Here is a 23,631-nt window from a genome sequence, read left to right as displayed (position 1 = left end):
AGGCTTCGATCTGAGGTTCAGACTTTTAGACAACAAGATGGTGAAACTCTCTACGAGGCATGGGAGAGGTTCAAGGATTTGACAAGGAAATGCCCACCAGACATGTTCCATGACTGGGTGCAATTGCATATTTTCTATGATGGACTTTCTTATGAATCAAGGAAGGCTGTAGACCATTCATCAGGAGGTTCATTGAACAGGAAAAAGACTGTGGAAGAAGCCATTGAAGTGATTGAGACAGTGGCTGAGAATGAGTACTACTATGCTTCAGAGAGACACAACACTAAGGGAGTCATGGAGCTGAACCATGTTGATACAATTTTAGCCCAAAACAAGGTGTTTGCCAAGCAACTAGCAGAGCTCACCAGGAAATTAGAAACAAAGCAAGTGGCTGCAATACACACACAAGATCAAGAGGAAGTAAGCACTGAAGGAGGTGATTGGGAAAAGGCCAATTATGTAGGAAATCAACAAAGGCAACCATATGATCCACATTCCAACACTTACAACCCAGGCTGGAAAAACCACCCAAACTTTGGGTGGGGAAACCAGCAAAACCAACATAACAAGTCCACATACCAAAACTCCAACCAAAGATCATACCAAGCCACACAAAACACTTACTCCCAACCATCATATCATGGCCAAAATAATCAACCTACCCAACCTAATCCGAACCAACAATTCCAAGATCAATTAAACAGGATAGAAGGAATGCTGGCAAACATGGGTCAGGACATAAGTGAGTTGAAAAGCTTTAGGGATGATGTGAGATCTACCTTAAGGAACCATGGTGAAAAACTCAAGAGGATGGAGTCTCAAGTAGGAGAGCTATCTCAACAGGCCCCCAAGTCAACTGCAGTGTTCCCTAGTGACACAGAAAAGAATCCTAAAGGGGAACAAAAGGGAGTGAGATGGGAAGAATGCAAGGCCATCACCATATTGAAGGAAGTCTCAGAAGAAGAAGGAATCAGACCCTCAGAACAGGAGCCAGAAATCTTGAAGGAAGGTGTGGAAGAAGCTAAGCAGGAAAGTAAAACTGAGCAAGCCAAGGAACTGCAAAAAGGCATGCTGGAAACATACCAACCAAAAGCACCATTTCCTCAGAGGTTAGGAGGAGGTGAAAAAGGGAAAACCTATTCAAGGTTTTTAGAGACATTTAAGTCTCTCCATATCAATATTCCCTTTCTTGAGATTCTCCAGCAGATGCCTACACATATCAAGTATTTAAAGGAATTGCTGAGCAAGAAAAGAGTTTTGAAGGGGGGACAAACTGTAATAATGAACAAAGAATGCAGTGCCCTCATCAAGAAGGACATAGTCTCTAAGAAAACAGACCCAGGAAGTTTTCATATCCCCTGCATCATAGGGGAAACAAAAATTGACAAAGGATTCTGTGATCTAGGAGCTAGCATAAATGTGATGCCTCTGACTCTTATGAAGAGGCTACAACTGAATGAGGTGAGATCCACTGATGTAATCATACAACTGGCTGACAAAACTCAGAAGCAAGCTGAAGGGGTAGTTGAGAATGTGCTGGTGAAAGTGGGAAATTATTTCCTCCCCACAGACTTTGTCATTTTGGACATGGAGGAAAGCTACATACACCCTATCATTCTGGGAAGGCCATTTCTAGCCACTGCTAGAGCGCTCATAGATGTAGAACAAGGAGAGCTAATTTTGAGAATACATGATGAACAGCTCATTTTCAATGTTTTCAAACCTGCATCTGAGCCTGAACCAGAACCTGAAAAGCCTAAGGATGATAGTAGCCATCTGTGTTTGGAGGAAAGCAATCCAGCAGCTGAAACTCTGAAACAGTCCTTGAAAGGCAAACAAGAATTGCAAGAGTTAAAGCCACAAGAATCAATAGAAACAGATCAGAAGGATCCTCCTGGCATAAGGGTCAATGAAGAAATCCTCAAGAGAAAGGGAAGAATTGTAAAGAAATTGCCAAGAGGGTGGAGAAACAAGAAAATTCCCACTGAAGGTTTCTCTCCGGGAGATAAAGTGATATCAAGTCATTATCTGCCAATCCCACCTGGCCTCAAAACCATTCCTTCCCAGCTCCCTCAAGTGTTCACAATCAGGAAAGTTCTTTCTATGGAACATTTGGAAATCATGAAGGAATCAAATGGGGACGTTTTCATAGTGAGAGGAGAGGACATCAAGCACTACAATCCACCCTAACAAGGGGCAACCGTCAAGCTAGTGACGTTAAAGAAGTGCTTGTTGGGAGGCAACCCAACCTGAGGTAATACTCCCTTGCTGTTTCTTTTATTTGTTTCAATAAAAAGGTGAAGTAGTTTCTGTGCATTGCAAAGAATTAAGTTTGGTGTTTCACACCAAACAATGAATTCGTGGATCAATAATTCAAAGGGGAATGTGTGACTCTAAGTTTGGTGTTCCACCACACAGATCAACTGAACACAACAACCTTTGAATTATATGAAAGGAACAACCATTCTAAGCAATCACAGGAATGCTTAAAATCCTTAGCAGCAACTTCATTCCAAGGAGAATTCAAGGACTCAAAGAGCAGAGGAGTAAGTAGGAGACTAAGTTTGGTGTTCACACACCAACTTAAGACTCAGACACTTGCCCATACATAGTTGAGCTAACCACTCAAGTGCTTGAGAAGCAAGCAACTTCATCACTCTTTGCAGGAAAGGAAACAAGGATCTGAGAAAGAACATGAAGCAACAACTAGGAGAAGAAGGAGAAATCAAATTGTTTCCTGGCAACAAAGAGAAAACAAGAAATTTCACAAGGTGGTGGTGTTCCTTGACCATTCTTTAAAAGGCAAACAAAAGCATGCTTGTTCTGGTTTAAACTGTAATTGTTGAATCTTTCTGGAATGTGAAGTTTTTAGTATGAGTGTCTGTTTACTGCTTTGAATAAAGTGAATGCCTAGATGTTTGGATATAACTTCACCTTCTTAAACAAATGCTTGCCATGCTTGTTCTGTTTCCAAAAATAAAAGAAAAGTTTGAACAAAAGTAGCTTGGCTCAATTAGTGACAAATCAAGTAGAATTAAGTGGTGGTATGCATGCTTGATTGTTTAGTCAGATCACTGGAAATAGAGTGTAGAATTATCATTTTTTGTGTAGAAATTGAAAACTGTCTATGGATCTTGATGAATAAATGTCTTTGGCCATGAAAAAGAAAGAAAAAGAAGAAGAAAAAGCCACTGAAAAAGGGCAACCAAAAAGCAAAAAAATTGAGAAAATAAGCTAGGCACCAATGGTTTGAACTTCTGAGACAAATGCCTGTGGTGTTTATGTATTAAGGATATGCTTGGATGAATAGGTTCTGAGGAGTGTTTCAACACTTGGTAACTTGGGTTAACTAACCCGGGATTATCAACCAAAAGTCCATTATCAAGAGCAACCTAAATACAAAACATTTAGTCACACAAAGAGGTGCTGGGCACCAATGTCTCAAGAAGAAATGTGAACTAAAATGCCTGTAGTGGATATGTGTAGTGCACTGATAAGAAAAAGAAAATGCCAAAGGCTTGTGCAACACATGACACTAAGCAAACAAGGAGCAAAGGAGCTCTAAGAAAAAGAAAAGAAAAACAAAGAAGAGAAAAGTGCCAAGGACATAAGAATAACAAGAGGCCATAGCAGTGTTTGATGGATGCAATGAAAAAGTGATAATCTTACCTGATAAGAATGAAAAAGTGATGCTGCAACTTTCTGCATAAAACCCTTCTGATGAACTTCAAATGCTTGCTAATATAGCCAATGTAATTGCTTTCTGTTTCATACTTTCTTCTCAAATAACTCAGGACTTGCTTAGGGACAAGCAAGTATTAAGTTTGGTGTTGTGATGCCAAGGCATCTTAGGCTAGTTTCACTAGCATTTTTCTGTTAGTTTTAGTTGTTTTATGCATTTTCTTGAGCTTAAAGTAACCAAGAATGGTTAAATGAATAACAAAGCAATGAACCATCAAACAGTATGATTTTGATGCAAATTCCATGAGTTTTTAGTTATATTACTTGAATGCTATGAATGGAAGATTTCTCATGAAATTTTGCAAGACTTTGATGCAATTGTTTGGATAATTTCAGGGAAGAAGAGGCTAGGCAAGGAAGCAACAAAATCAATAAAGGAAGCTTGAATATCACATGTGGAGTTTAAGTTCCAGTTTAAGCTTAAACTGGAACTTAAACTACCAAGCCATATAATGCTGGAAATGGCGTTTAAGTTCCAGTTTAAGCCTAAACTGGAGCTTAAACGCCAGAATCATGAAGGCTAAGAAATGCTGGAACTGGCGTTTAACCTCCAGTTTAACCTTAAACTGGAAGTTAAACGCCAGAATGAGAATCTCACCAGGAAGCATTTCCACGTTTAACCTCCAGTTTAACCTTAAACTGGAGGTTAAACGCCAGAAGTAAGAAAGACACCAGGAGCATTTCCACGTTTAAGCTCCAGTTTAACCTTAAACTGGAGCTTAAACGTGTTCGACTATTTCTCTCCTCCAGGGTTGCTTTCTCATTTCCACGTTTAAGCTTCAGTTTAACCTTAAACTGAAGCTTAAACGTGTTCGACCAAATTACTCCTCCAGGGTTGCTTTCTTCATTTCCACGTTTAAGCTTCAGTTTAACCTCAAACTGAAGCTTAAACGTGTTCGACATTTCACACTCCTGGGTTGCTTTCTTCCATTTCCACGTTTAAGTTTCAGTTTAACCTTAAACTGAAACTTAAACTTCAACTTAAATGCCATTTTTTTGAAAGGGGTTTCTGGGCCAAATATATTGAAGTTTAAGTTAGCATTTGAGCACAAACATTAACTTAAACGTATTATGGTATGAAACCCAATTGAATATCATGGTTTATGGGATTGGGCCTGAAGGATTGATGAGTCTGGAGCTTCAATTTGTTGAGTCTTGTGTCATTACTTGTTTATCACTAATTTTGCTCAATGAATGTTACAGAATTGGATCACAGCCTCATCAGGATTATGGACCATAAACCCAAAGCAAAAGGAAATCAGGGAAAGGCCTCAAAGCCCAAGAAACACAACAGAAGCTCAATTTAGAAAGTGTATAAATAGGATAGAATTTAAGTTAGTTGGGACTTTTGGGGGAGGAGGATTTTACACACGGAGAACTTTGGATCATTTTCTTTTAGTTTTGTAATTGAATTCAGAGCTATGACTCACTAAACCCCTTTCATTGGGTTAGGGAGCTCTATTGTAATTCAATGAATCAATAATAGTTTTATCTTCTTCTTCAATCTTTTCTCTTGAATTTTGTTAGAAAGCTTCTCGATCTAATTCCATTGGGTAGTTGTCTTGGGAAAGAAACTACCCATAATTGGAATCCTTCGGAACCTTGGGAAAGGAATGGAGGATTCATGCTAGAGAAGCTTTCTCACAGTGAATTGGATTGGGGTTTGGATGGATATTGTGACATGTAATCCTACCAAATTGTGGTTCATGAAACTGTGTGGTATAATCAGTGATCGAGCATCATCTCTTCTTATGAACATTTAAACCAAGGGATTGGGAATTTGTTTGTTTTTAGAGAGAATTGGTGAGCCAAGGGATTGGGATCCAATCATATAAGATTGCCAAGCAAAATTCAATGAATGCATTGATTGAGGAAGGGATAAAAGTTGTTTTGATTCGGAGATCTCAATATCTCCTAACACCCAATGAACTTCCCATTTCTGATTTACCACTTTCTCTTTACATTCTGCAATTAAATTCATGCAATCACCCCCATCCCTTTTAATTTCAGCAATTTAGCTTCTCGCTCTTTAATTCATGCAATTTTACATTCCGCAATTCTCATCTAAATCTTGATTCCGCTCAACTAGAACATACTTCTAATCCGAATTGCTCACTCAACCAATCCTTGTGGGATTCGACCTCACTCTATTGTGAGTTTTTACTTGACGATAACCGGTGCACTTGCCGGAAGGAATTTTGCCGATCGTGCAATTTCCTAAATCGTAGCATATCAAGTTTATGCACATCACTTTCCCCCACTCCCCTTTTTCTTCTCCCTTTTAACTGTTCCACATATTCAAACCCCTCAATTACTCCTTGTTCAATTCCCATTAACCCACCTACTACCAACCCCTTCCCCATTCATTCCATTTCAATATTTTCACCCCCTTCCCTTAATAACCGAATCCAACCCCCCCTCAATCTATATATACTACTTTTCACCCCTCCCCTTTCATCCATCAACCAAAATTCACTACCCCCTCTTCTCTTTCTATTACCCTTCATTCTCACGTTCCTTATCAGTCCCTTTCACAAACACCCCTCCCTACATTTTCTTTATTTTCTAATCCCATTTTTTGCATTATCCTCCATTATTAATTTCTATTTTTCATTTTCTTTTTCACCTACTTTCACCATATATTTTCCTCTTCCCTATATTTTTCTTTTTCTTTGCTCGGGGATGAGTAACTTTCTAAGTTTGGTATGACTGCTACGCCTTCTTTAATTTCACTTATTATCATCTACGACACCCAAGACCAGAAAGTCTTCCTTTAGGAAGAGAAAGGAAAAGGCCCAAGTGACCAGTCCCTATGACTCACACCGGTTTAACTCCAAGGTCCATGAGAAACACTTCCATGAGATCACTGAGCGAAAGAGGGTGATTCTAGAGGTTCGATTTGATATTAAACCGGACGAGTACTCGAAGATACAGGCTGAGATTCAGAGGAGGGACTGGGACACATTGTACAACCCGGTCACTGGGGTGGGCCAACTCATGGTCCAAGAATTTTACGCGAATGCTTGGGTGACATACAAGCATGTGAAGGGCGTAAACCCCAGCCCCAAGAACTGAAGGACGATGGTGAGAGGGAGGATTCTTGAGTTTGGTCCGCAGAGGGTGCGAGAGATACTCTGCTTGCCACAGACTAGAGCATACCCTCATTCTTACACTGAGAGGGTCAACAAAGACAAGAGGCCGGAGCAGAGTTTAGCGGATATATGCCTACTGGGAGCCCAGTGGAAGCTTAATTCAGAGAGGCAGCCTAGCCAGATGGGCCGGCACGACCTGAAGCCAGTTGCTAGGGGACGGTTGGAGTTCATTCAACGCTCTATCATCCCGACGAGCAACCGTTCTGAAGTGACCTTGGACCGAGCAGTGATGATTCATTGTATTATGCTCGGTAATGAGGTGGAGGTGGAGCGGGTGATTCCACAAGAGATTTACAGTGCAGCTTCGAACGCCTCCACCAATGTCAGGCTAGTGTTCCCATATATGATATATCACCTCTGTGAGACTGCTAGGGTGCAGATTGACCATGACACCCTCATTCCCATTGAGAGGTCCATGTCCAGGAAGCCCATGGAGTATGCTCAGGAGTTATATATTCTGAGAACTTGGGTTTTATATATTCTAAATTGTCTTATTTATTTTGATGTGGTGGTATATATCTGTGGTTCTGAATGTATGAACTGAATAATGCATATTTGAGTTTGGAGTTAAGGTTGTTAATTATTGAGGTACAAGAATTTAGAGAAATATTCTGAATTCTTTGAATTTTAAACAAGATATTGATCCTTGAGGCAAAAGAAATAACAAGAAAAGAAAAAGAAAGAAAATAATAAGCAAGGCCCAAGGCTTTGAGCATCAATGGCTAGGAAGGTTAAGTATGATCAAAAGCTCAAAAGAGTTATTTTCCTAGACATATGCTTGTGTTGTGAAGTTGTCAAGTAAATCTTGAGACTGGGCACTTAGAGTCAAAGCCAAGTGCGAATAAAGAGTATGCCAAAGGGTCTGAGCACCACTGACTGGAAAAAATTAAAAGAAAAAAATTAGAGCTCAAAGAGTTTCCCAGTTAAATGCTTGTGGTGTTTCTGTGTCAAGTAAAGTTTGAGATAAAACATTTAGAATCACGGCTAGGCTCAAGGTGCAAAGCACCAAAAAAAAGATCAAAGAAAAATGTTGTGCTCAAGGATTGATCAGAGGTTAAAAGAGAAGAGAATTCATAATATTATCCGGGTTCTAGTTCCAAAAGACATTAACATTCCTAAGCTTCAAAGGGTAGTGAGATACCGAAACTATTCATGGTCACAATGTCATTAATCCCACTCAGAACAAAGACATGAGCTTAATTGGAAAACTCAATTCTTAGGCTAATCCACTTCTCAATTTTACATTGCTTTTAGTTGCTTGAGGACAAACAATAATTCAAGTTTAGTGTTGTGATACGTGAGCATCTTTCCTGTATTTTCTTATTTTTTTTAGACATGAATTTATTAAGTTTTATTGAGATTTTAATGTTTGAAACCTGTTTGGATGCTACTTTGAGGTGCATTGTGGTTTTATTTATTTCAAGAAAAATCCGGACAAGTTTGGCAGAGTTCGTGCAGAAGAAAAAAAGAGAAAAATTGAAGCTGCCAAGCTGGCGCTAAACGCCAGACGTCTCGTACTGCGTGCAAGGCCTCTGACTGGTTGGCGTTAAACGCCCTAACCTGGCATTTAGTGCCAAATGTTTCGTAATTTGTGCAACGCCATAAGCGATCAGTGTTTAACGCCAGGAAGATAATAACGCCCACGAGCCCTTCTGCTTCATCGGTACTAAACGACGAGCTTGGCATTTAGCGCCAGCACCACATTTTTGAACTTCAAGGAAAGAGCTTCGGTAGTGTTTTAAAATTTATATTTATTTTTTTTGATATCTTTTGATTATTATTATGAGAAGATACAATCTTCTAGGGTTTTAGATATTATTTTATTTTATTAGTTTATTTTATTTCAAAATTTATTAGGTTAGATATAAAAAGGGAAAAGATTTAGTCCTTTGGGCTCCAGCTCTTCTCTCTACCTCATTCCACACTCTACACACTTCTGGGACCCTAGTTTTTCTCTGAGCCATGAGCAACTAAACCTCTATTGTTAAAGTTAGGAGCTTTATTTATTCTATGGATTAATACTATTGTCACTATATTTTAATCAATGTAATGATTTATATTCAAGGATTACTTTCGTTCTTCATCTTATGAATTTGAGTTTATTGGAAGAAAGCTCTTTTTCTACATGAATTCTTGTTGATTCTTGGAAAAGTTAACTCACTTGAATAACATCTTGAAAGTAACTCCCCGTAAATCACTAATTGCCTGGACTTAACGTGATACGTGACATATAATCATCTTATATTTGGGTAATTAGGGTTTATGTGGCTAATAAACTAGAATTGGACTTAAACCTTTAATTTTAATTAAGTGACCAAGGAATTGGCGGTTGATTAGGTTAGAGGAGATTAAATTACTATGGAATTAGGGTTTAATCGATTAAAGTTTGCCATGAATTAAATCTTGCATGATCAAAGTAGTTGGTAGGAATTATTAATCCGGAAAAATAAATATCTATGAAACCTTAACTGTTTTCTCACATACTGTTCACACCAAATCCACTAATTACGTTCTTAATTCCTGAATTGTTGTTTGATGCTTTTGAACCCAAAACACTATTTTTTGGTTGTCTGACTAAGTGAATCACTCAATTATTGTTGCTTGGTCTATCAATTCTCGTGGAATCAATCCTCACTCATTTAAGGTATTACTTGGTACGACCCGATGCACTTGCCGATTTAGTTGTGGTATTCGAAATTTGCACCAAGCATCCACTCCACTTGCTCTTTCTTTACAAAATATTTTCTCCAAATACGGATAAAGGAAAAAGGGCTTTCCTGGAGTATACAACCTTTGTCCTTGTTTATAGGGAAAGGAATTACAATAATATTATAGAAGGACGGAAATAGATGTTGAACATAATATAAATAATTCAGTAAATTCAAACTAGTAAACCATCCTTCAAATATGTAGCTAGGATCTCTTTGTTGTCCACAACTACACATTGCTTCACTTTATCCCATCCAAAACTACTACAGGCTTCCATGTCAGCTGCAAATTGATACTTCTCTTTAAGCCTTTTACCTTATTCTTGCAATGAATTATTTGAATGCTACCACTTAAAAATTTTTCATTCATTTTTGTATCAAGATTCTCAAAAGATCCAGGTCTAAAATGACCCGCATAAGCTCTTCTTCCTTCAATGACAAGCTCCTCCATAAAACCGACAAATGCCTTTATCTTTTCGTCAGTCCAAACATGTCTGTCTATTTGTTCGTATAATCTAGATTAACTTAATTAAAATTCAAATAAACATCGCATATACATGATATCATCATTGTAATAACTTATAAAATAGAATACATTTAATAAAGTGCTACATGTAGTTCACATAATTAAAGTTTTATAACTAGGTCTTACAACAAATGTCCAACCAAACAAATTGAAAGATTCTAATAAAGCACACATACAAAAAATAAATTAACTAATTGATTTGGCAATTCATCCACTCGTTGTACATTTCGTTTTCTAAATTGTCTCGGCGAACGGTCTATTCATTGCTGCCCTCTACACTTTCAATCATGTCATCATCGCCTTCTTTATTACCACCATGCTCCCCTTCAATAAGCAATTGCTCCTCCTCAAGTAGTGTGTCCTCTTTAGGGTCGGATTCCATATTAAGTTGAACAAAATTTTGCAGTAGACAACAAGCAATAATTATTCTATTTTGTATCTTAATTTTATAGAAACAAGGACTCCTCAAAATTTTCCATCTCTTTTATGGTAAACCAAAACAGCGCTCAATAATGTTCTTTGTCAAAGAATGCTTCTTGTTAAAATATTCTCGAAAATTTCTAGGAGCATTTCTACCATGAGCCCATTCTTGTACGTGGTATCGAATATACCTATATGGTGCTAGAAATCCCTTGCAATTAATATAACCCACATCCACTAAATAATAATTCCCTATAAATCGAAAGAGATATATTATGAGGACTAAGGAATTTGTATGAAATGAAAATATTGAGATGTTCTTGTTACCTAAAAATTAAAAATTATATACCAATTGGTATCTTGAGGTTATTACGACGTGAAATGGCATCTCTAAGGATTTTTGAACCCGAAGCGGATCCTTTCCATCCACTAAGTTCGTACACAAAATTCATATCTTGATTGCATACGCCTAGAACATTAGTTGATATATTACCCTTTCTTATTCGGTATCTTGATTTATCTTTTTCAGGGACAGTCACATCTATATATGCTCCATCTAATCCTCCTAGAAAACCCTAAATCAAAGAAATTGAAGTGTCAAGACTAATTCTATACAAAATTATAGATTATACAAAATGACTACCTCAATTATTCATTACATTTACCTTGAATCATTTTCATCTGGGATCTATGCAGTCATCTGGAACAGGAACAACTTTTGCAAATAATAAACTTTGGATACGTATGATTGAAGATAACACCTTGTTGAAATACCTACTAATTGTTTCTCTTGACCTATAAAATCTAACTTAAAACGTGCGATTCTTTTTATGATGAGCTAGTATTATTAAAAACGTAATCACTTGCTCATGTATACTTACACGACATTCATCTCTTAATCCACCTGGACCTTTTAGTAAGTCACACAATCTTCCTATTGCATCTACGCTCATTCTTAATTCCCAAATACAATTTCTATCGCCCCTTCCTATTATGCGGTTAATACATTTCGTCTTAAGGGATTAGTATTAATTTCTCTATTTCTAATCAACAAATGTCCTCTTCTCCTATTTCTCAAATACAAAAATGCAAACATCAAAACTAATATCGTAATTACTTCAAGCTTAGTCTGAATCATAAAATAAGAAAAAAATCATCTAAATTGCTCAGAAGAGTCCAATGGTTCCATTCTTTTCTAATCAACAAATAAAAAATAACTTATATAATTAACACATACTAAAAATTATCAACAACAATAAGAACAACAACCATAAAAGCAACAACATAACTCACTAATTATTTTAACTTTTAGTTCAAACTAATAACAAGAGACAAATTCAATATAATTTTTTCATTCATTCTTTCATATGAACAAAATACATTAACATATTAAAATTTTAAAAAAAATTTATTCATTCATTCACGCTGTCATTGTAAACATTTAAGATTCTGTCCAAAAAAAGATTATAGCTCTTCTTATATAATTTTCAGATTGAAAATCATAAAAAATTAAAAACAAAAAAAATAAAGATAAAGCAGAACAAAATTCTTTTAAATAGAAAAATAAAAACAAAAATAAGAAACAATATGGGGGCAGAGTAATACCTAGTTATGTGACTGATAAAGAAAAGAGCGGGCTTTCGAAAATTATAACAAGAACAAGTAGTAACTGACGGTTGAAATATTGTTATTAGACTAACTACACAAAAAAACGAATAAAAAAAAGAAGAAAATACAAAATTAGAAAAGGGAAGAAAATAAAAAAAACCAAGAAAAGAATCAGAAAAAAAGAAGATACAGAATCTAAAAGAGAAAAGAAGATATAGAATTAGAAAAAAAAGAAGAAGAAAAAAGTCAAAAATAAAAATAAAAAAGAAGATACTACTGCGAAATAAGTGAAAGAAGAGGAAGAACAGAATGAAATAGAAGACGATAACAAAAAGAGCAAGAAGAAGATGAATAATAGAAAGAGAAAGCAAGAAGAAGAGAGTATCTGAAAGCGACGGTGCAGAAAAGCTTAGATTAAGATTTTTCATAAAATATTAAAAAGGGGTAATAGTGAAATAATAAAAAATATCTATAGATAAAAAAATTTCATTAAAAATTTTGTATCTATTTTTTTAATTTTGTGTCTATCAGTATTTTTCGTTTAGAAGTAGACACAAATAAAAAAAGTGTCTCAGAAATATTGTATGTTTAGTGTCCATATCTTTTTTATCCAAATATATTTTATATATGTATTGTTTATGTTTTTATGTCTTGTCTACAAAAACAAACACAGCCTAATATACCATAAACAGATTATATTTTTATTGTATAAAAGTTGTCTTCACATTGGCCTTCCATGAATTACGCAGAGTCATTAGATTAGAGTATTGCTGCGGTGGATACATTATGAGAAGCCACATGATCATCAAAATAGAATAGGTGTCTGGTGCACGAAATTACAATCACACTTTTGCAATTCTGCACAACTAACCAGCAAGTGCACTGGGTCGTCCAAGTAATACCTTACGTGAGTAAGGATCGATCCCACGGAGATTGTCAGCTTGAAGCAAGCTATGGTTATCTTGTAATTCTTAGTCAGGATATCAGTAATGATTCTTAGTTTTAATTGTAAAAAGTAAAAGACCATGAAATAAATACTTGTTATGCAGTAATGGAGAACAGGTTGAGGTTTTGGAGATGCTCTGTCTTCTGAATCTCTGCTTTCCTACTGTCTTCTTCTTCATGCACGCAAGGTTCCTTCCATGGCAAGCTGTATGTTGGTGGATCACCGTTGTCAATGGCTACCATCCGTCCTCTCAGTGAAAATGGTCCAAATGCGCTGTCACCGCACGGCTAATCATCTGTCGGTTCTCACTCATGTTGGAATAGGATCCATTGATCCTTTTGCGTCTGTCACTACGCCCAGCACTCGTGAGTTTGAAGCTCGTCACAATCATCCCTTCCCAGATCCTACTCAAAATACCACAGACAAAGTTTAGACTTTCCGGACCTCAGGAATGGCCGCCAATAATTCTAGCCTATACCACGAAGGTTCTAATCTTAGATTAGAAACCCAAGAGATATGCACTAAAGCTATTGCAGATAGAACGGAGGTGGTTGTCAGACACGCGTTCATAGGTGAGAATAATGATGAGTGTCACGGATCATCACATTCATCAGGTTGAAGTGCGAGTGAATATCTTAGAATAGAAACAAGCGTGATAGAATGGAAAATAGTAGTAATTGCATTAATTCATCGAGACACAGCAGAGCTCCTCACCCCCAACCATGGAGTTTAGAGACTCATGCCGTAGAGAATATAATCTGAGACGTGTAAAGTGTCATGAGGTACAAAATGAATCACTAAAAGTGGTTTTTATAATAAACTAGTGACCTAGGGTTACAGAAAATGAGTAAGCTAGGATAGTTAGTGTAGAAATCCACTTTTGGGGCTCGCTTGGTGTGTGTTTGGGCTGAGCATTGAAGCTTTCATATGTAGAGACTTTTCTTGGAGTTAAACGCCAGCTTTTGTGCCAGTTTGGGTGTTTAACTCCAGCTTTTATGCCAGTTCTGGCGTTTTGACGCCAGAATTTTTATGCTGACTTGGAACGCCAGTTTGGGCCATCAAACTTCAGGCAAAGTATGGACTAGTATATATTGCTGGAAAGCCCAGGATGTCTACTTTCCAACGCAATTAAAAGCGTACCAATTGGGCTTCTGTAGCTCCAGAAAATCCACTTCGAGTGCAGGGAGTTCAGAATCCAACAGCATCTGCAGTCCTTTTTCAGCCTCTGAATCAGATTTTGCTCGGGTCCCTCAATTTCAGCCAGAAAATACCTGAAATCACAGAAAAACACACAAACTCATAGTAAAGTCCAGAAATGTGATTTTTATTTAAAAACTAATAAAAATATAATAAAAAGTAACTAAAATATACTAAAAACATACTAAAAATAATGCCAAAAAGCGTATAAATTATCCGCTCATCAGTGTCCAAGCATGGCAAGGCTATATAGAGGTATAGTCTTATATAGTCTAATGGTGATAATATGATGTAATAAAAGATAGAGACATTTTAATAGGAGTTATTGTACTCTAGTATTTAGTGGGAGAACTTTTTTTATTATCTTTGGTGTTAGCATGGTTTTGAAAATCAAACCGGACCGACCGATTCAACCGGATTAACCAAAAACCGGTCACCTAGTCGGTCTGGGTAAGGCTATAAATCGTTTGACAAAAAATCGGTAAAAAAACCGGTTGAACCGGCAGTTAACTGTTGAACCGGCAGAACCGTCCGATTTTTTAGCGTATTTTTTATTTGAAAGTAACACCTCCCAACGGCGACGTTTTGTCTCTAAAAAAAAAAGAAAAAAAAGGCTAAACGAAGACACGAAGTACTGAACCCTAAATCGAGCAGCTACCTTCTTCTTCAGTCTTCAGTTCTTCACAAACTCATCTCTCCTCTCTTCTCTGAGAAGTGAGAACTATAGAAGCCAGTCAAGCCACCAATCAAGTAGCCACTGCAGCCCACCGCCACCGCATCCGCAGCCCCCACCGCGTCAGCCCCAACTGCGTCAGCCCCAACTGCGTCAGCCCCCACCGCGTCAGCCCCCACAACGTCAGCCCCAACTGCGTCAGCCCCCCCGAGTCAGCCCCAACTGCGTCAGCCCCCACCGCGTCAGCCCCCACCGCATCTTTGTCATCGCCGAGCTCGCCTTCTCTTTGTTCACTGGTGTCGATTCCTCTGTTGTCGCCGTTGCTCGCCTTCCTCTTTGCCGCCGGTAAGCCTCGCCTCCTCTGTTCACAGTTTCGCCTTCCTCCTCTGCTTGTTGGTTTATTGTTTGCTGGAACGAATTTATTTGTTATTTTTGATTTTCTGTTCATGATTTTCTGATTTATTTGTTTGCTGGATTCATGATTTTCATTTATTTTGATTTTTTGAGGTTATTTTGATTTATTTGTTATTTGTTGTTTCTGATTTATTTGTTATTTATTCATGATTTTTTTGCTGATGCTATTGTTTGCTGAGGACCTGAAGTTATTGTTTGCTTGTTGAAGTTGAGGAAGAGAAGGGATCAGTGTTTGAGATGCCTTTGTATTAAAATATAGCTGTGGTGGTTTTGTTGTCAACTGAGATTGGAGCATCCATAAAGATCCTTTGCAGCCATGAAGTACATGCTTGGAACAATGATGGCATGCACTAAAACATTTGTGGTTATGGAACTTGTGGTGAGTGGTTTTGTTAAATTTTGATGGATGATAGTTGATGGTGTTTTGTTAAATTTTTTGAAATAATTTTATTGATGATTGATTATGTTTTTTTAAAATATTTGAAATTATATATTTAATTTTTAATAATTTTATTTTATATTTAATTAAACCGGTTGAATTCCGGTTAAATTCCGGCCGAATTATTAAACCAGTGAACCGGTTACTCCACCGGTTTATTGACCGGTTCGGTTCTCGCAACCTTGGGTGTTAGATCTTGTAACTGGTGTGATATTTTAGTTTCTGCTATGTTTTTTAGATTTGTAACGATGTCCTATTCTTGATCATTATTTTTGATGATTTTACTAAAAGAGATTATGATCGATAATTAGACATTATTTATATCCTTTTTTCTGATTATGGATCCAGTCTGTAACTCAATAGTTAAAAAAAATTACTCTTTTTTTTAAATAAATATTTTTTTATTTTAATTTTATACTAAAATAACTATTTTTATCTTTTAATAATTTATTAATTAATTTATACTTATTATATATTATATACTATAAATATTTATTAAAAAAAATATATATTGTAGATAATAAAAATATTTTTGTTTTTTTAAGTTATAAATATTTAATAAAACTTTTATTTATATTAATAATTTTGCACAATTAAAAATACAGTTAATTTAAGAATGAGTGAAATAAAATTAATTAAAATTACACGTAAATTAAATAAATATAAAACTATTTAATTGAAAGTTTTGACTATATATTTACTAATTAACATATATATTAATAAGGAACAAAACAGCATAGTCTCATGGAAAAGCAAAGATACCTTAATTTGGGGGACTTTGGTTTAACTGTTTAAGTCATGTCCCCTTCAATTTTGGAATTTTCTAAAATGTTGGAGCACTGGTGGACTTGTCGAGCCTTCAATTCCTTTTCATGTTTCAGCTGGGTGTTGGTGCATCGTGGATCCATGCGGATCATTTAAGCAGTTTATGAATTTGCGTCAAACTAGTCGTTTTTTAAAGAGTTTGACCACCGTTGACGGTCTAAATAAGGCAAGTCCAATTCTATTTTGAAACCAAACTAGATAGATTATCGATTTATTGGTCTAAATAACGCTAATGAACTATGTTACGGACCATTATAGGTCCAGCCCAACTAGTCGCTGGGTCGGAGCACCACTCCTGACCCAATCCCAGACTACTCCTCAAGGGAAATTCAACGGGTCGGTTCCTAAAATCCGACCCGGTCGACGTCTAACTTCACCACCTGCATAGCCCGGCACACCATGCCTAGCAAATCGGTCGGGTCGGCTTCCTCAGGCAACACCCAAAGCCTCGACCCGGAGTCCAGAATGACCTGCTCCCCCCACGTGGACAGGGACAGCTCAGAGGCGTCCTGGCCAGTGGGCTAGGTCATCGTTGGGCCCGTCCAACACAGTATATAAGGGGAGAGGACAACACTCCCCCGAGGTACACATCACCTTTTTTAATCTGGCTATCATTTCGTACGGACACTGACTTGATCGTCGGAGTGTCCTTGCAGGTGGCCACCCCTACTCTCTCGTCCATCACACCACCAACTCTACCAGACTCCAGTCAGGGGACCAAGAACCCGCTCTGCGCCACTTCAGGGTTTCGCCCCCTCATCCCTTCACCATTACCCGACCCGTCGAGCACCCGAGACCATCAGGTGAGGAACATTGTCGCTGTCTATGGGGACCCTAGAACAGACATGGAGCGACTCCCCACTTCAGAAGAACTCCGTGATGGAGGCGGGGTTCGCCTGAGCAGGGCAAGTTTGACAGCCCGTGCCGGCGAACAGCCACGATTCTCCGTTCAGCCAAACCAACAAATCTACACCAAGACCCCGAAAGACATCCCTTCGGAGGAACGGGGGCCGACAGTGCCAAGATCATGCAAGAACTTAGACACAGAGTACAAAACCTTGATCGAGAGCTGGCCGCGAGGAGCCGATCCCACGGAGATATCAGCCACTCTCACGGCGACGCCAGCCGATCGCGCACCCGCACCCGCACCTGCTCCCCCTCTCGAAGACACGAGAGCCAAGAAAGAAGCCTAGCGCTATGCGACGAGGCATATACACAGGAGACTTCACAACCTACCCAAGGCAGGTCCGAAAGTCACGGGGAGTCCCAGAGAGGGAAAGCCAAGAAGCAATGTGATCCCATCATCATGGGAGCCACCCCGTTCCACCCCTCAATCCTCAAGGTCCGGCTTCCGAAGAACTTCGACAAGCCAACGGACATGAGGTAGGACAGGACCAAGGATCCCCAGGAGCACCTTACAGCCTTTGAAGTAAGAATGAACTTGGAAGGAGTAGGCGACGCGGTCAGATGCCGAGCATTCCCTGTAACGCTGGTAGGACCAGCGATCCGATGGTTCAACACCCTCCCACAAGAATCCATCACAGCTTTTATGGACATTTCCCAAATCTTCCTGGCTCAGTTCACGACACGCATAGCCAAGGCAAAGCACCTAATCAACTTGCTAGGGGTTACCCAAAAACCCGGGGAGCCGACTAGGAAATTCTTAGACAGATTCAACGATGAGTTCCTGGAGATTGACAGCCTTACGGACTCAGTCACTAGTCTGTGCCTAACGAACGGCCTGCTAAACGAGGACTTTAGGAAGCACCTCACTACCAAGCCTGTCTGGTCCATGCAAGAAATTCAAAGCGTGGCCAAGGAATACATCATTGATGAGGAAGTAAGTCAGGTTGTAGCAGCCAACAAACGGCAGCTCTCAAAACCCCCCAGCTCGGCATGCCCCCAGGTCGACAGGTAAAAAGAAGCTCCCAGGGACGGCACCCTAGGCAAGCAGTCCAAGCAACCCCCACGGGTAGGAAGGTTCACGAACTACACGCCACTTACGGCACCTATAGCAGAGATTTACCAACAAATTGCAGACAAGGGAATTCTATCCAGACCTAGACCAATGAAAGAAAGAACGGGAGGCAACAAAAGTCTTTACTGTGATTATCACAAGGGATTTGGTCACAAAATCCAAGACTGCTTCGACCTCAAAGATGCCTTAGAGCAGGCCATCAGAGAAGGAAAGCTGAGTGAATTCTTGATGCGTGACAGAAGTTAACCAATTTAGAGATTTCAATTAAGAGACAGCGTTGCACATATAGCTCTTAACCAGCTAAGATCTGCCTCACCAATTTAAAAAGGGTTGTCACAAAGTTTAGAAATAAAATACTGGGAGTATGAGTCCCAGGTCGTCTCCCAACGAGTTGCAGGCAAGAGTGCTATTTTATTAATCAGAAAATTTCCAGAAAGTTGAGTTTGATAATAAGCAATTAAAATAATTGTGAATTAAGGCAATAAAAATAAACTAAGAATAATTATTGATACTCTGAATAAAATGGCCTTGACTGGGGGAATAACTAAGTGGAACTTCTATCCTTGTTGGGATCTTCTCAAGTGTGGTGTAAAAAGGTTGTTGTTCTCACTCAATTTTCCCTTACTAAATAAGGAAAAGTATGGTGATTGAACTAACTCTTACCCTCAGGTCCTAGCCCTCTCCCTTAGGGAGGTCTAGTGTTAGTAAGTATGAAGTTAGCTAACAACGTCCAGTTTAACCAAGTACTTGAGTATTCCAACTCAAGTATCACCTCTTAATCAACCCCCATGTCAAGTAGAAATTATACTCCATTGACATGAAATTAATAATCATAAAAATATGAGAAGACATAATTAATTAAAATAAAAATAACTTCATATATTAATAAATTCAAAATGTATGTAACATACTTAATTGAATAGAGTCAATGAGTAACTAATTAAAAATAAGGGAATAAGGAAACAAACTAAAGTAATGTCTTCAACGGAGGTAATGACTTCCAGCATCCAAAAATCCAAGCAAAAACATAAAACTATCAATGTAATGCAACTCTAAAAACTCAGATCTGAAACTAAGTGTAATCCTAATCTGATGAATCTGAATGTCTGTGGATGCGTGTTGAGTCTCTGCATGTTCTATAGGTTTAGTCTGTGTTTCTGGGCCGAAAACTGGGTCAAAAAGCGGCCCGAAATCGCCCCCAACGTATTCTGTTATTTTGCAGATCGCGCAGGTCACGCGTACGCGTTGTCCACGCGTTCGCATCAGTCAGCGATTTTCCTTGTCACGCGTTCGCGTGGTTCACGCGTTCGCGTCGCTCGTGCGGACTCCAATCCACGCATTTGCGTCAGGCACGCGTCTGCATCGCTGCAAATTCTTCACTTCGCGCGTTCGCATGGGCCATGCGCTCGCGTCATTACTCGCTGGTCATCTCGTTAGTTTCTTGTATTCCTTCCATTTTTGCAAGCCTCCTCTCCAATTTCCAAGCCATTCATGCCCTATGAAGCATGAAACACTTAACACACAAATCACGGCATCGAATGGGATAAAGGAGAATTAAAATACATAATTAAAAGTCTCTAGAAAGAAAGTTTTCATCCATGGAGTGATTTTGGGAAGGAATTGTAAATACATGCTTATCATATGAATAAGTGGGTAAAGATTTGATAAAACCACACAATTAAACACAATATAAATCATGAAATAATAGTTTATCAACCTCCCCACACTTAAACATCAGCATGTCCTCATGCTTAGTTGAAGGAGATAAAGTAAATGAATAGGGAAATGTAAAACTCATGAAATGCAATGCAATATATATATATATATATATATATATATATATATATATATATATATATATATATATATATATATATATATGTAAATGCAACTATATGCTTCTTGTCTACTTGGTTAAAAGTAAATAAGCTCTTCAAGACAATTACAAATTAGATTTCACTAACTCAATTCATATAGTAAATACAGGTAACATTGTAAGAAGACAGCTCATGAAAGCAGAGAACATAGAATTAAGCACTGAACCCTTACTAGTAGTGTATGTGCACTCTAATCACTCAGGTGTATAGGGTAATCACTCTACTCTTCTCTAGTCATGCTTTCTAAAATTTTTTCTTCACCTAACCAATCAACAATATTTAACATACCAATGCAAACATCATGAGGTCTTTTCAAGGTTGTAATGGGGCTAAGGTAAGGGTAAGGGTATATGTATATGGCTAAGTGAGCTTTATAAATTGAATCTTTAATTAACCTAAGCTTTCACCTAACATACATATACTCCATATAATTCTAATTCATGCCTAGCTACCCATAGTCTCCACTTTCACATTACATACTCATGTATCGATTTTTTTCTTTAATTTGTATCACATATGCATTGATCTTTATTAAACTTAACTTAGCATTGGGGTGATTTTGTTCCCTTATTTATTTACTTATTTATTGAGAAATTTTTTTTTAATTGGAAAAATAAACATAACTTATCAATGCACATGGACTTTTAATTTTTCTAGTCTCACATGAGTAGGTACCCAAATTCCCATTATTTTATCGTGACACATCCCCTTATTAACCCTTGTTCCCACAATTTTTCCATACTCAATGAACACACCATTCCTATCTTAAGCTAACCAAAGATTCAATTGGGATATTTAATTGTTTTTCTGCTTAAGGCTAGTAATGCGGTAAAATATAGAACAAATGGGATAAAAAGGCTCAAAGTGGCTGACAAATGTAATTTAAAGGGTAGGCATGTTTGGGATAAGTGAGCTAAACAAATAATGGCCTCAATCATACGCATGCATATAATATATTAAACATTGGACATATAGGATGAAACAAAATAAGATTACAATCATAGAGAAGTAAACACACAAGAATAAAATATTTATGGTTAAATAATGTAACCATGTAATTAAGCTCAAATCTCACAGGTTGTGTGTTCTTAGATTTTTTAAACTATGTTCCAAATACAACTTCAAACAAGTTTACACAAAGGTTTTGATATTAGTGAAATTTTTCAGAAAATAGGGTCTTAGAAAAAAAACTTATTATTTTCAATCAAGTAGAATATGCATGCAACTAATTATTACTATGCAATCTATTCTATTATAAACAAAAGAAAAATTAACTAAATATCATATTTTACTGGTGTTTAAGGAAAAGAAGTTACCTCCGGAAGTCAGGTACTGACCGACCTCCCCACACTTAGGCTTTGTACCGTCCGCGGTGCCATCTGTCAGGAACAGAGGGGGGGGCTGGTAGCAACATCTCCACCATCGGGATCGTCATGGCTCCCTGTGCTGGTAAATGACGTGGACTCCGAGGTGTCTGGGTCTTTGTAGTTTCCCAAAAGTAGCTCCTTGAGGTATGTGAATCGGTGCTTGTTACGGTGCTCTCTTAGCTTTGCTTTGTGTTCCTGCCGATCCAACCTTTCAAGTATCTGATGGAGCAGTTGGTTTGTTGTAGGTGCTTGTGGTGTTGAAGGAGGAATGTCCTCAGCCAGTTCTGTAGGCTGACTTGTAGTGGCTGCTGATGGTCTGATATATTTCCCGTTAGGGACATACTGATCATCCCGTGGAAGGAAGGCTTTGGTGTCCCCAGCTCTGTAGGAGACTCCGGCTGCTGAGACGAGATCTGAAACCAAGGCGGGAAAAGGTAGGTTTCCCGCAATTTGTACGTGTCCCATGGCATTCCGGATGTGTCTTAGTAAGTTTAGGTGCTGGTCTGTAAGGATACACCAGAGTAAAACAGCCATGTCTGCAGTGAAGGAGGACTCGTGAGTGCTCGGAAATACATAATGGGACATGATCTGTGCCCATACTCGAGCCTCTAAGGTGAGTGCTGAAGCTGATATTCCCTTAGGTCAGGAACGATGGTATCCGTAGATCCATCTGCTGCCAGGTTGTGCTATAACTCTGAGAACGGCGTCCCAGTCAAATTGGTATGTCTGGCACTTGAGTGAGGCTTCTTGGAATGCGTCCAATCCTTCTGGAGCAGGGGAAGATCTAAAGTTTGTTGAATGGCCTCTTCAGTTATGGGGACTTGCTTCTGACGGACATAGACAGACTGCATGGTTGGCATGTGAAAGTTGGAGTAGAATTCTACTACCCATGAGAGATTAACCTGCCGTGGCTGTCTCCGTAGGAATTCCTATTGTCTTCGTTCAATTCTCGGCTCAACAAATTCAGCAATGTGGGTTGGGAGGATAAGAAGGTATTCATTGTTGTAATTCCTCTCTGCCAGGATGGGGAACATCTGCTCATAGTAGCGATTAGGAAACCGCGCAGTGTCCTTTGCTGGGAAGGCTTTTTCTTTTTCATCGACCTTGATGATCCTCTTACTTCTTTTTGTTGAGGGCTTTACTGCTGTTGAAGATGGCTCTACCACTAATGTTCTTTTTGTTCCTCTCTTTGCTGGTGGTTTGGAAATAGCTTTCTCTTTTCCTTTCTTGGTGGCCATCCTGAAAAAGGAAATAGGTAAGTACATGTAAAGTTAAGCGTTCGAGCAAGGGAGCGAATATTATGAGTGGTAATCAATGCATGGTAAAAAGGGATGTCGTTACATGTGAAAAGTTCATCAAAGGTAATAGAACAAATGCATGTGATGACAATTGAATGCAAGATGTTTATTGGCATGCCGGCAAAGGCATGAGTAGCATAGATCAAGCATTCAATGTCCAAGTTAGATTACCACATCATTCAAACTAACAATCTGTTTGTATGGACAATTATATTTTAAGCAATAAAATATAAAAGGGGTTTTGTGAAAAGCAGGTATTAAAGTAGTGGAATAGAATAAATTAAAATAATGTTCAATGCCATACGGGCTTTTTCACAAACACTTGGCATGCATGATAAAAATGTTATTGAAAGTAGGAAATTTGAACATGCAAGCAACCCTTATGAAAAGTAATATATAATTGTCAAACAAATCCATGATAATCCACAAGCAAAATATGGAAAATAAAGACTGGAATAAATT

At 38.2% G+C, this 23,631-nt stretch overlaps 1 protein-coding gene and 1 non-coding gene across 2 annotated transcripts; one reads left to right on the top strand and one right to left on the bottom strand.

The window, feature by feature from the left end:
* LOC112752498 (small nucleolar RNA R71) lies at nucleotides 1-104 on the bottom strand. Its single transcript, XR_003176932.1, has one exon. It is a non-coding gene; the product is annotated as a small nucleolar RNA R71 (small nucleolar RNA).
* Nucleotides 105-18,084: 17,980 nt separating this feature from the next.
* LOC112748894 (uncharacterized) lies at nucleotides 18,085-18,567 on the top strand. Its single transcript, XM_025797141.1, has one exon. The coding sequence runs from the start codon at nucleotides 18,085-18,087 to the stop codon at nucleotides 18,565-18,567; it is 483 nt and encodes a 160-aa protein (XP_025652926.1).
* Nucleotides 18,568-23,631: the final 5,064 nt, after the last annotated feature.

This window comes from Arachis hypogaea, chromosome 15 (genome assembly GCF_003086295.3).
Source record: "Arachis hypogaea cultivar Tifrunner chromosome 15, arahy.Tifrunner.gnm2.J5K5, whole genome shotgun sequence".
Lineage (NCBI taxonomy): Eukaryota > Viridiplantae > Streptophyta > Magnoliopsida > Fabales > Fabaceae > Arachis > Arachis hypogaea.
This window is presented reverse-complemented; position numbering and strand designations above follow the sequence as displayed.